The sequence below is a fragment of the Tiliqua scincoides genome, chromosome 4 (genome assembly GCF_035046505.1).
Source record: "Tiliqua scincoides isolate rTilSci1 chromosome 4, rTilSci1.hap2, whole genome shotgun sequence".
In the NCBI taxonomy this organism is placed as follows: Eukaryota; Metazoa; Chordata; class Lepidosauria; order Squamata; family Scincidae; genus Tiliqua; species Tiliqua scincoides.
Window position 1 is genome coordinate 110145866 of NC_089824.1, and position 12569 is coordinate 110158434.

The 12569-nt window shown below is 45.2% G+C and overlaps 1 protein-coding gene across 5 annotated transcripts in view; it reads right to left on the reverse strand.

Annotated features, from left to right (window-relative positions):
- Window positions 1-1313: 1313 nt before the first annotated feature.
- LOC136649575 (vesicle-associated membrane protein 4) overlaps window positions 1314-12569 on the reverse strand; it is a 44853-nt gene continuing 33597 nt past the window's right edge. For 3 of the 5 annotated variants that reach the window (XM_066626319.1, XM_066626321.1, XM_066626318.1), the window contains 2 exons: window positions 7856-7984; window positions 1314-3348 (listed from right to left, as the gene is read on the reverse strand). In XM_066626319.1, the coding sequence (XP_066482416.1) occupies window positions 2561-3348; window positions 7856-7984 (917 nt within the window). In that variant the 3' untranslated portion in view covers window positions 1314-2560. The remainder of the gene's footprint in view (window positions 3349-7855; window positions 7985-12569) is intronic. The other 2 variants (XM_066626322.1, XM_066626320.1) reach the window with 2 other exon arrangements.

Here is a 12569-nt window from a genome sequence, read left to right on the forward strand (position 1 = left end):
TGGGGTTAGGTTCCAGCAAATCCTATTCACCATATACTCTATGAACTTTATGAATCTGAATCTTAACTTGACATCTAAGGGGTTGGGTGATAGTGAGGGCTCATCAACATCTCCAACCAGTGGCATAGCTAATGATTGTGTAGCCCGGTGCCAAGCTCAAAATGTTGCCCCAGAAATGATGTCACAACTGGAAGTGACATCCTGCCTGGGCTTTTTCAAAAGTGAAAAGGCCTCTATCTGCTACCTGGGGTCAAAGAAGATTTATAGCCCCCCCCCCCCTCGACAAAATCAAATTAATTAAGTAAATAAATAAAAAGTGTGCCCCTGGTAGGTTTGAGACACTGTGTTGGGGTGAAGAGGGATGGTTATTCCTCTCTTGCTAAATATAAGAGGGGCACCTCTTAAACAACAGTCATTCTCATAGGCCAGTTCTGAGTTAAGAAAATCCACTTTTTGTTCTATAAGGCAATGGTGTTTTCATTTTCTGGTTAATTGGCCATAATGTTTGATAGATTACAGCTATTTTCAATGGGGTTTGTTTCATTGCATTCTACATTAAATTACCTTTCCAATGATATATAACATGATGGTATTAATCATATATATCAAGATTTTCACAATTTTGGTCACTAGTGTCAAGCTCAGCTTGTTCCCCCCCCTAAAGCTTGATGCCCGGTGCAACTGCTACCCCCTGCACCCCATTAGCTTCGCCACTGTCTCCAACATCTGATGCTTCCTTTTACATGCTAGCTATCCCTTGACTCATTGAAGGTTGCTGGTCCAACAAAAAGGCCTCAGAATTCAGTAGTTGGGATGGGGTTGCTTCACCCATCCTCCTCTTTACCTGTCTCTTGGATCCTTCTGTGAGCTTGCTCCAGTCCCAAAGCAGCCCTCAGGTAGCCTACCAGAGACTGCTTATCATCGACCTCTCATCACTACCAGGGTTGCAAAGGTTCAGCTGGAATCCTTGATATAGTGAAGCAAGTCTGGAAGTGGACACAAATGTGTCCGACAATTTTCCACGGGCCAACACCAATGCCCATTTGATGCAGAAATTGACCCAATCCAGACAACTTTCTAAAAAGGGAGGCGTATAATTGGCTGAACATGATGATCAAAACTCCCTTCCCAATAGGCCTTATACTGTATACTGTCTCTTCCTCCTCGCAGCCCACCCCCCTGCTAGGTGCTGGTGCTGCCTTCTGCTCATGAGGAAGCTACTGTCTCTCCTCCTCCCCCCGCAACCTCTTTCACCCCTGCTTGCCTGCCTGTTCATAGCTGCACTGAGCCCCCCCCACCCCAAATGTACCAACACAGTATTCACAGGTAATGGAACAGAGTTGCAGATAAGGAGAAGTAGGTGGCAATTCTGCCCCTCCTGGATCACTAATTCGTATATAAAGAGAAGTGACTGCATAGAGTTGCAATGTTAAGTTTCTGCTGTGTGTAACAAAGGACCAGCAGCCTCTATTCCACTGCCCAGAGAAAAAGACAATTTGCAACAAAGAAGAGCTTAAGCTTCACCCTGCCAGCTGCATTGCTTCCAGAAGTTTTTACTTCCTCCAGTGTCCTGGACCTGTTTATTTCATAAGCATGAGTCTAGAATTATGTGGAGTTACAGGTGTTTCAGGGGAAAATCAACTGGTGGGAAGGATTAAGTATTCCCATTTTCACTCAATTTGTGCTCTCCTCAGGGTACTTTCCACTGATGAAGGAGCTATCAGCCTATTGACTGCAGCAAAACAGGTAGTTTGCCTTCATGATAATGATCAGTGCACAAATATTATGTGATGAATGCACCATTTTCAGGTGCAAGTAACAGGGGTGCAGGCATATATACAGGGGGACTTCTGTATAGGATAGAACTGTGTCCCAGAGATGGGACGCAATATAGCCAGAAGAGTATGTTGGATCCTAACAGCTGCAGTCCCTTCCCAGTTTGTTTTTCATAAATTTGCCCCTAGAAGGTCCTAATAGAATGGTAGAGGAGGGGGAGAGGCAAAATGGAGGGAAGACAGAAAGGGGGCAAAATGCTGTAATATTGTCTGTCAATAAACACTTGCTGGTGTTGAAGCCTTTCTTGCTGCATCCTTACCTGGAACAAGCCACAAAACAACATCCTTGCCTTCATTTTAATTCTGCCCTGATTATCACCAACGTACCCAACCTGAATTCTCTGCTCTGCATGATGGATGTCCTATTTGGTACCCCACCTGTTAGTTCTAGTTAGCAAAGACACTGAGATGCAGAGTCACCCTACCACACTGAAGCAGATGGCACTGGTTGTCATGAGGGGCAGCAAGGTGGAAGATGGATAGATCTGACCAATGGGATGCACTCCACTGGGAAGGCCTCCTCCACAAGCTCCACTGAAATGAATTGCACAGAAGCAGAGTTCATCTGAGTTAGTCTTCTTGTGCTGCTTCCTGTTTCAAGAGGGCCTGTGGAGGAGAATTTGCCACTAGTTTGTGCCTATATTAATGGGGGAGGGGAAATGAACCATATGGATTTTCTGCCTTCAGCCAGTCAGATCTTCCTTTTTCCAGCCTCTCTAAGCTCATCACATTTTGGAAAGCTTGACATCATAGGCAACCATGTTGAAGTTGTCCCAAGCCAAGAGTTTTATCTCTGCAGGGTTGTAATCTATCATGCTGCTGTATCTGTAGCGGTTCTCAAAACGGATGTTCATTGGTTCACTGGTTCCTGTGCTGGTGCGATAAATGAAATTCACAGTGGCCTCAGGGGATGAGTAGCTGCTGATGGTGTACAAGGAGCCGCAGATCATGAAGGAGTTGGCCACAGACTGCTTGCGGATATTGGTCTCCCAGGTCTGTTCGATCTCCAGTGTCTCTGGATCCAGCTTGGACAGCACAATGGCCCCCTTGGCATTTTCAGTGCTATAAATCACCCATAGCCCCATCTCATCCACTGCTAGATCAATGTCTGTATATCCACCCCATGAATAGGGGAACTGTCCATGGTAGCCAGCATTGGGTAGTTCCTTTTGGACTGTAATTACTTCAGTCTTCAGGTCATACTTGGCTAATACTCTGGACTTGCGCATCTGAAAATAGAGGAAGCCCCGATAAACAACAGCTCCAGTGCTTTCCATGGATCTGGGCAAAACATATACTTTAGAAGGGTAGCCTTTCATGAACTGCTCTGTGTCATCATACTCAAAGACTTGGCGGACGTCTGTGCCAACGGTGTCAACTCTCCAAGTTGTCTCATGGGTGTATGGAGACACAGGTTCTGGGTCCCTCATCCACACACCGTACTTCCCAGCAATGTTCTCTGCCCTACGGAAGGTCACTGGTTCACCAATCCACACCAGCGTTCCACAACCTGCTTAAGAAAATAAGCAAGCTAGTTATACAGTCCCATTACAGAGTATACTCTTGTGAGAGATGGTACTTCCTTAAAATGACAGTCTTACAGGTGAGTGGGAGTCAAAAGCCCTTTTCTCACCTCTACCTGTGCAAATGTAATGCATGAGAAGGTGGTATCCCTAACTTGGCAGACCAGGTGAATTGTCACAATTAGTTAGAGATCCAATGAACAGGGAACAAATATGAAGCTGCCTTACTAAGTCAGACCTGTCTACATTATCTGTCTAATAATCTGTCTACATTACTATTATTTCCTCTGACTAGCAGCAGCCATTGCAGAGATGATAGCAGCTTTGCTACCTGAAGTTTTTCATTAGAGAGAGAGAGAGAGAGAGAGATCAACATTCAACCTTAGACCTGCTGCAAGCAAAGCAACTGCTACCACCACCATTGATGTGGACTGTGGAGGCCAAGCAGACTCCATTTTGGAAGTGTGCAAACAAAATAGCTAGGCCAGAATATGTTCTTGGAGGTGTCTGCTTCAGCAGAGCAGAAACTTTGCCTCTCTGAAAATGCACCAAAGAGAGCTTTATGTAACTGCCTTATTTCAGCCCAGAGAAGGGAAGAGTCCAGCAGACAATGGGTCTTTCTCATCAGATCCAATCAGGCAGGTTGCTACCTTAGAAAATTCAGTTAATAGAACCTGGAAGCTAAAAGAACAAAGCAGCAATGCCTTCTCCACCCAGCATCCTGCCAGCCTTTTCTGTTGTATAGGCACATTACATATTTCCCCAGCCACCCACATTTTTGCTTCATCATGTGCCTTGATTGAGTCTTTTGTTCTAACAAGGTGTTTCCCAAACTGGGGGTCAAGTCCCATCAGGGGGTTGTGAGTCGATTTTTGGTGGGTTGAAATATTAAACAAACAAACAAAAAAGCTTTGCAAGCACCCTTGTCCTGTTTGCAGAAGAAAATCATTAGCTGGAATGCTAACCTGTGATATGAGGCAATCTTCAAACTCCCAAAATAAAATGTCACTTTTTCTAATTTTCTCTAGTAATTGGTGTGCCATAGATCATGTGTGAAACCAGTTTCAGCTTTTGGTCGGGCCTGGAAATCCCGAACTGTATACCTTGCTCTTCAGTTCAGCCTTCTAGTTACCCTGGAATGACTGTAAAGGTTTGGAATTCATTTCTAGGGAGAGTCTAGCAAATGCCTCTACACACACATACAAGTATCCTGAGTGATTGTTTGGACAGGGGTCTAGACCCTTCGAACCTATTCTCTGGCTGAGACTCCCAATGAATTTGGCCTAATGCCAGTCCTCTTTCACCTGGAAGCTTTCTCCTAGATCAGAAGAACCTAGATCAGTGGTGACGAACTTATGGCACGCGTGCCAGAGAGGGCACGCAGAACCCTCTCTGTGGGCACGCGCGCTGTCGCCCCAGCAGTCCCCCACCTGCCCCGCCTTACCGCAGGAGAGTGAGGAGGCATCGGGGGAGCCTTGCCTGGCCAGGGCAGGGGGGGAAAACAAGGTGAGGCCAGCAACCCACTGAGGGGGCGCTCCTCCACCCCAAAAAGGCGTAAGCCTCTAGGCTGTGTGCCTGGCGTGGAAGGCTGAGGAGCCCGCGCAGCTGCAAAGCCAGCCTCCTCCTGCTTGGCAGCAGCCGGGGCAAAGGAGGGAGGGTTGAGGCCAAGGGGGCGAAAGGAACAGACAGCAGGGGGAACAGGGAGATCCAGGCTTGCTCCCAAGGCGCCCCATCCAGCCAGGCCACGGGGAGGAGGAAGGCTGAGAGACTCTGTGAGGGGACATTTCTCATATCACTCCCCCTCTGCCCAGCAGCCCAATGGGAGCGCTTCCTCCCTCCCCTCCAATGAGGGTGCGGCGAGTGGGCGGGCACAGTGAAGTGGCTGCTGTGGGCTTTGGGGCGCCAGCCCTGCATGTGGTGCTGGTCCTGCCTTACTAAGAAGTAAGTCTCATTAAAGTCTATGGGCTTACTCCCAGGAAAGTGTGGCTAGGATTGGACTGCCAGACCCCAATCCTAGGCATGTCTACTCAGGAGTCAGTTCCATTACAGTCAATAGGGCTTGCTCCCAGGAAAGAGTGGCTGGCATTGCAGCCTTGGAGCCCACTCCTGTGTGTGTCTGCTCAGAAGTAAGCCCCATTAGAGTCAATGAGGCTTACTCCTAGGAAAGAGTGGCTGGGATTGCAGCCTTAGAGCCCACTTCTGTGGGTGGGGCTTTTTTAAAAAAAAAATTTGAGAAAATGAGCAGTGGCAAGGCCTTGCAGCCACCCCCTCCCTGCCAATATTTCTTTACCCAGCATGTAATCACTCTGTGGAACTCTTTGCCACACGAAGCAGTGATGACGACTTGCCTAGATGCCTTTAAGAAGGGATTGGACAAATTCCTAGAGGAAAAGTTCATTACAGGTTACAAGTAATAATAGGTAAAAGATGTTAATGTATGAGTTGTTTTTTCTAAACTAAAACCTCAGTATTCAGGTTAAATTGCTGTGTTGGCACTTTGCGATAAATAAGTGGGTTTGGGGTTGTAGTTTTGGGGTTCCAACTGTATTGGCTTCTGCCTTTCCATTGGACCATTTCAGCGACATGGAGAGGGGGGATTTGCTGCATGGGTAACAGTCTATTCTTCATATCTACTTCACCCAGGCTTCATACACTGGAGAGGACACTCTGTTCCAGAACCACTATTCAGAGCGCGATACCATAGTCTTCCGAGACTGAAGGATGCCAACATTGGGGTTGCAGTTTGGGCACTTGGTCTCTCAAAGGTTCGCCATCACTGACCTAGATCCTCGGCTACGTAGCCTTTGCGCTCTGGCTCTTCCTCATCCTGTCTTCCCCTTCTCACATGCAAGATCCTCTTTCTTCCATCTTTTCTTTTTCAGCCTCTGTTGTTTAGAGCAGGAACCCAGTAATCTACCTACAAGGTCCCTTGGAGCAGTTTGTTCAGGTTCTGAATTTGTATGTGAAAGCCATGTCTCAGAATCCAAACATTTGAATGTCTTAATTCCTGAGTAAATTTGTGTTGGAGTCTTTTGGGGTGTATTTATATGTGGACGCTCCTAGTTTGGTGGCTAGATTTCAATTTTGGTCAGAAAAGCAGGTTTCAGAAATCATATATCACTATTTTTGTTTTCAAATGGCAGATTTTTTCCGCAAATCCATACATGTAATATGGTATTTCAAGTTCTCTTGTTAATGAGGAATAGATTTAAGTTAATGAGCATGGTCTGATTTTTCTAGAGATGGTCCAACATCTCAAATAGACCCAAAAGAACGACTCACTCCAACTTTGAATTTTCATATGGAATTCCAAATCTGAAACAGATGTCAAATGCTGACTGGGAAATAGGGCTATTATGGAACTGCTGCTCCATAAGAAGTGAGCTAAATAAGAGGAAGAAAAAGCAAAGAGTCTCTTGAGAACAGAAGAAGCAGACTGGGGCTTTTTGTAAGACAAGAAGGAAATAAGGAATGTGTGGGAGTCTGCTGGTTGATCAAGCACCTATGTAATATCTTTGATGAGACCCGTGTGTGTATGTGTGTGTGCAACCTCACCTGAGTATATTGGACTTAAGACACGTTGTCTTGTTAACGCCTGATGCAGGTGTAAAAAGGACAATGTTTAGCACAAATTCAATTTCTGCTCTAATTAAGCTTACTGTTGCCTTTTGTTCTGCCCTTTTCCAGTGTTAAAAAGCATGTCTCAAGACTCCACCTTTTCTGCAAAAAAGCCACCATTCCCTTTATGTGAACTTGGCATGTAACGATACCCCTGAAAGATACCCCCTGAGAAACGGGAAGTGTTATTTTACACCTGCCCTTGGAATGTGGCGGCGCTTATCAGAGAACCCTTGGTGCCAAAAGTTTCTTCCTGATGCTTCCAGCCCTGTTAAAAGTGTTTCATTTTATTGGATACAAGAAAAACTATTTTGGAGCCATGTCCCATTTGCTTGTATTATTATGATTGATTGTCTGCTTTCCCTTTTGCTATTTATTTGTTTCCTGGTGCTATAAAAAGTCTTTTAATTCTAAAATCTTGGTCAGATGCATTAGAGTCTCACCCAGTCCTGAAAAACCTAGAATAATTGTGGAGGTCTCCTCTGGGTAAGGGAATGATTGTTCCCTTATCCAAGGGTAACCATCTACAGTGCAGGGGTGGTCTACTCAGGCTTGCATTAGCTAAATGTCTGGTGGAAGTGGAAGTAGACCCGCACAGTGGGGTCATGTCCAGGAAGGGGGTTAGGATTCAGTGGCTGCTGCCACCACCAAACCTGCCCTCTTCCTTAGACCCAATCCACCTGTCCTCTGCCCCCAGCTGCAGCCTGTTCCTAAGCATAAACCCAAACAAAATCAAACACTAAGCTCATTCAGTGTGAACTTAGCAAGTGACACAATATGAGAGAACGCCATTGAGCTAGAAGGAAATATCAAGGATGACAAAAGAAGGCTGGAAGGGAAATAAACAGGAAAATACAGGAGATATTGTAGTCTTCATACCTGATTCTGCAGCTTCTGCAACAGAGTGGCTGGGTGAGGGGCTTTCTTGGAAGAGATGGGATGCAGCAACCTCCACCAGTTCTGACTTCAGCTCTTGATAGTCCAAACGTCCTGTGTCCCACTTAGATACTGCAGGGAGGGAGGAGGAAAACAAACAAAATGGCCACAATTCAGGTGTAGACAGAGATCTCACGTAACAGCAAGCAATGCACAGAGTAGGCAAAAAAATAAATGAAATCTGCCAAAGCTGTACAATTCACCTACTCAAGTCACACCCTTGTGCTTCTGCTGCCAGGATGCGACAAAAAGATAGCAAACCTGTTACTTTGAGATGTGTGAAGGCTGAGTGTGGTTATTGATTGTTGGGGAAAATGTAAGTACAGGTGGAACCTGTTTATCCACAGATTTTCTGTCCACAAATCTGGCTCAGCACTGGTTCCCCGGACACTGTTGAGTCATGACTTGGCCCCACCTGAACCCTCCAAAGGCAACCGGTCACTCTGGTTGGCTTTCTGAAGCCTGCAGAGGTCACTTGCGTCCACTGTGGGCTTCAGAATGATCGAAACGGTCATAAAAAACTACTGGTTTCCCAAGGGAAACTGGAAGTGACATTTTTAATGCCTTATAAGGCATTAGGAGGCCCTCTGACTTTTTGGCTTTTTTGGCCATTCTGAAGCCCTCAGAGGCTGCAGGAGACTGTGTGTGACTCTGCAGGCTTCAGAAAGCCCTCTGGAGGCAACTTTAAAGGGGTCAAAACCACAGATTTCGGTATCTGCAGTTTTCAGTATTCACAGAGGGTCCAAGAACATATTCCTTGCAGATACCAAGGTCCCACTTGTAAGCAAATAAAGGAGTGTTTGAGTTGCTGTTAGCTTGGACTGGATCTACAGGTGTAGCAGAATGGACTGTGGCACTTCAAACTGCAAATGGAGGCTACCAACTTGACTGCTCCCCTATTCACAAAAACTCCTTGCACATAGAAAGCCAACATGTCAGGGAGGAATGTTCCCGTAAGTTCTTTGTCTCTTGTGCTTGTTTTCTACTTGCATGGACTTTTTAATGAAAGGGGGCACTGAGAAATGTGGCATTTGCCTGCCCTCCATTCTACCATGCTGCTCAGGGAAAGGGATCATCACTCCGTAGTACATCATCTGCTTTGCATGTTTAAGATCTGAGGTTCAATCCCTGGCATCCCCAGATCAGACTGGGAAGCAGCCCTGTCTGAAACCCTGGAGAGCTGCCAGAAAGCAGCACAGACAACACTGAGCAAGCTGGCCCTACATAGTGTAAAGCAATGTACCTCCTATGCTCCAGGCACAGACTAGACCTTAGATGGATTTTTTAAGGGGTTAAATATATATCCATGGAGGCTAGACTTCTTTCCAGATATAATCAGGATAGTTAAATGGAACCTCCATGTTCAAGAGCAATATACTCTGAGTACCAGATACTAGGAGTAAACGGGGGGGGGGGGTGTTACCAAAAAGGGCTGTTTTTAAGGGGAATTATTATATTACCCTTTTGGAAACCTCAGGATCACAGGCTAAATAACAAAACAGTGTAATGCAGAGATAATCCCTTGTAGCTTAAAGAGGAGACTGGGAGAAAGATAACTTTCAATCAACGATTATATTTTTATTACAAAAACACATAGGTAAACATAATGCACATGGAGAATTGATAAGTATAGGTTTCTAGTACTTGTGTCTAGTGTACCTGTCTTTATGGTGGTTGCATGTGCCGTGTATTTGGTGCATCTGAGAAGGAATCAGAAAAGGATAGGTTGTAGGGAAGGATTTTAGGGGTCCCTGGTCTGCATAACCCAGTTGCTAACTAAGATGGGGGAGAATGGGAGAAATAGGTAGGATAGAAGGGAAAAGATTCCAGACGCAAGATATAGTTACCTGTCCTGGGAAGCGGTTGGGGGGAGAGGGTGGAAGAGTCCTATGGAGGACCTGTGCCTTGGGGGGCAGCCAGAGAGAGAGAGACCATGTGACTGGAGCTTCCTCTTAAAGGGTTATGGCTGACCTAGAATGACCCGGATGTGACCTAGAGCTGTGCGCATGCTCAGTATACACACAGTGGTACATGTGGAGTATGTAAAACAGTGGAAGGGTCCAGAGATCAGCTATCAGCAAAGGTTGATCCTGGGGGAGGGGGGGTAGCTTGCTTCCTGTTGGTACTGGACTTTGGAGTCAGGATGTAGCTTAATGGCTGTGATTTAGTTAACAATAGGTGGAGGCTAGGTATTTAGACTTTGCTGCTAAAGTCTTCCTCCCTTAAGGTGTTTGCATATTCAGTGATTGACTTAAACAATAAAGACATTTCCAGTGTCCCTAGAGAAAATGAGTCTTTCCAGACTGAAGGTGGCCAACAACATGAGAAATGAGTGAGCTTATGATTTGACTCCTTTTGTGGCCTGTAAGAGAAGTTTTAGGCCTGCATTTTAGTCCAAAATACATAACCAGATATAAAAACACAACTTTGAAGGGAAAAGGGGATTTTCATGTAACAGGGGAGGGTGCTGACCTGAGCATTTTCAGGCTGACCTGTGGGTATCCCCGAAGTATCTGGTTGAAAAGGAAGCAGGTGATGGACTACTAGATTAAGCATCTTGGTGCAGTTTTATGTTATGGGTAGAGGTGTTTAAAAATGGTGTTCTTTACCTTAGTCAAAAGTAAGCCCATTGTGTTCAGTAAGACTTTAGGCTGTAATCCTATCTTACTCACCAGAAACAAACACTTCTGGTTATGGAGCTTTAACCACAGCCTGAAATGTAGAAATTAAACAAGTTTTCCTGGCACAAATTTTAGGGAAAAATCTGTATCTATTCAATTGCTGAGAGCTATGCAGCAAAAAGTTGGCAACCCTCCTCCTTTGATGGACCCTAATTACTTGATATGTTTCCAGAACAAAGTCCTGGCACTGAACAAGAGTTCCACTGCTGAGCCCTCAACTTAATGTGTCTGTCCATGACTAAGTTGATGGGAGTGAGACGATATTTCTTAATTTCACTGTGAACTGGCAGAGATGAACAGATGCAAAAGAGGGGAGCAGGGTTGCTATTCTCTGACTAGTTAATGTAGAAGAGGACCTTGGGAAGGCACACCTTTTCTCCCTCCTGCACTTGTCCAAATTCCCACTCCTGCATAATTATTAACAGCACCGGAGCTGCCTCTTCCTTCTTTGCATCTGTTCTCCCCAAGTCTGTTACCCTTTTACGGTCATCACATTTTGAAATAAAATAATGTTGGTATCTGGGTGGGGCCTGGAATTGGAGCTCTCTGAGTACAAGGGAGCAGCACAGATAGCTGTCACTTTGTAAAAAGTGTTAAAAATAAGCTGAGGAGAAAAACTATGGCCTGACTTTTCTGGCAACTGGTTGAAAATGCATAAACCTAGCCAAGCTATTCTTCCTGGTCTGTTGGCAACCATCCTTGCCTTTCTAATTTTTTGGCGCAATTTTACCCTAGACTTAATCAGAACACAGAAGCTGCTTGGCCTGGAAATGCTACACTGATCGAAGCTGTTATGGAAGAGCAGAATGGTTATCCTGCAACTTTGCTGCTGGTGTGTCCTGGACTGATGATGCTTTTGCACTACAGCCAAGGCATCCCATTCCAAAAATACTCCCTGATGGACACCAGCTCCAGCATTCCATCACTCCTATTCCTGCTGTACGGTGATGATGCAATGGCTTTAAAAAGGCCTGCTCCGGAGTCAGAGGGTCTGTGTTGAAACAAACCTCATAAGAGGCATTCAGGTAACATTTAGCCTCCTCTTGAGGTCAGCCATCTACATCCCCAGTGTTGGGGCACTTAATGAGGCTGACTTTTTCACAAGCACCATAGGTGGTGTCTGGGCTCATTCACAACACTGCACAAATAGAACACAAGCTGTGCTCACTAGCAGTTTCTTAATGACTTCTGCTGGGTCTGTTCCTGCTCCATTTATGAGGCAGGAACAAGGTTCACTGTATTTGGCTTGCTGAATGGAGTCACGACAAAGGAGAAGGGAAAGGCTCAACGCTTGGGAATAGCAGAGAAGCATCTCTCTTGGGGAGTCTTTTCTCCAGCCATACTTGGCCAAACACCCATCATTGCAATAGATTTACTCCAGGACTAGCTCAGGAGGTCTGAGACAAAAAATCTTATGAATCTTTCTACAAATAAAACAGTACTCTGTATGTGTATTCTCTTAAGAGATATATTTCATTTGCAAAAATGGGTAGATAGACAGCTATATCCTAGTGTCCATTCTTAGGATCCTCATCTTTCACACACACACACACACACAAACTATGGCAGGGGTCCTATTGAGACTGTCCAGGTCTGTTGGGTTGCCCATCTCATCCCCTGAAAAATGTCACTGTACAGCTGGTAAAAGGAGGAAGGAGCCTGTTAAAATGCTCAAAAGTTTAAGCATCTTCCTTATGAAGAATGACTAAAGCATTTGAAGCTTTATAGATTTGAAAGCAAATGAGAGTAAGAGCAAAAGTGAGAGAGAGCCATTTTATAACCCTCTGGCTTTTATCACATGCTGAACAATGTGGAGAGAAAGAGACAATTTTTTCTCCCTTCTTCCTATCACCAGAACTCAGAGTCATCCAATAAAACAGACTGGTAGTAAGATCATAGCAGGGAAAAAAGCAAACTTCTTCACATGATGCAAATTGGGATGTATGATGGGCCAGGTGTGACTTAGGTTGCTTTTA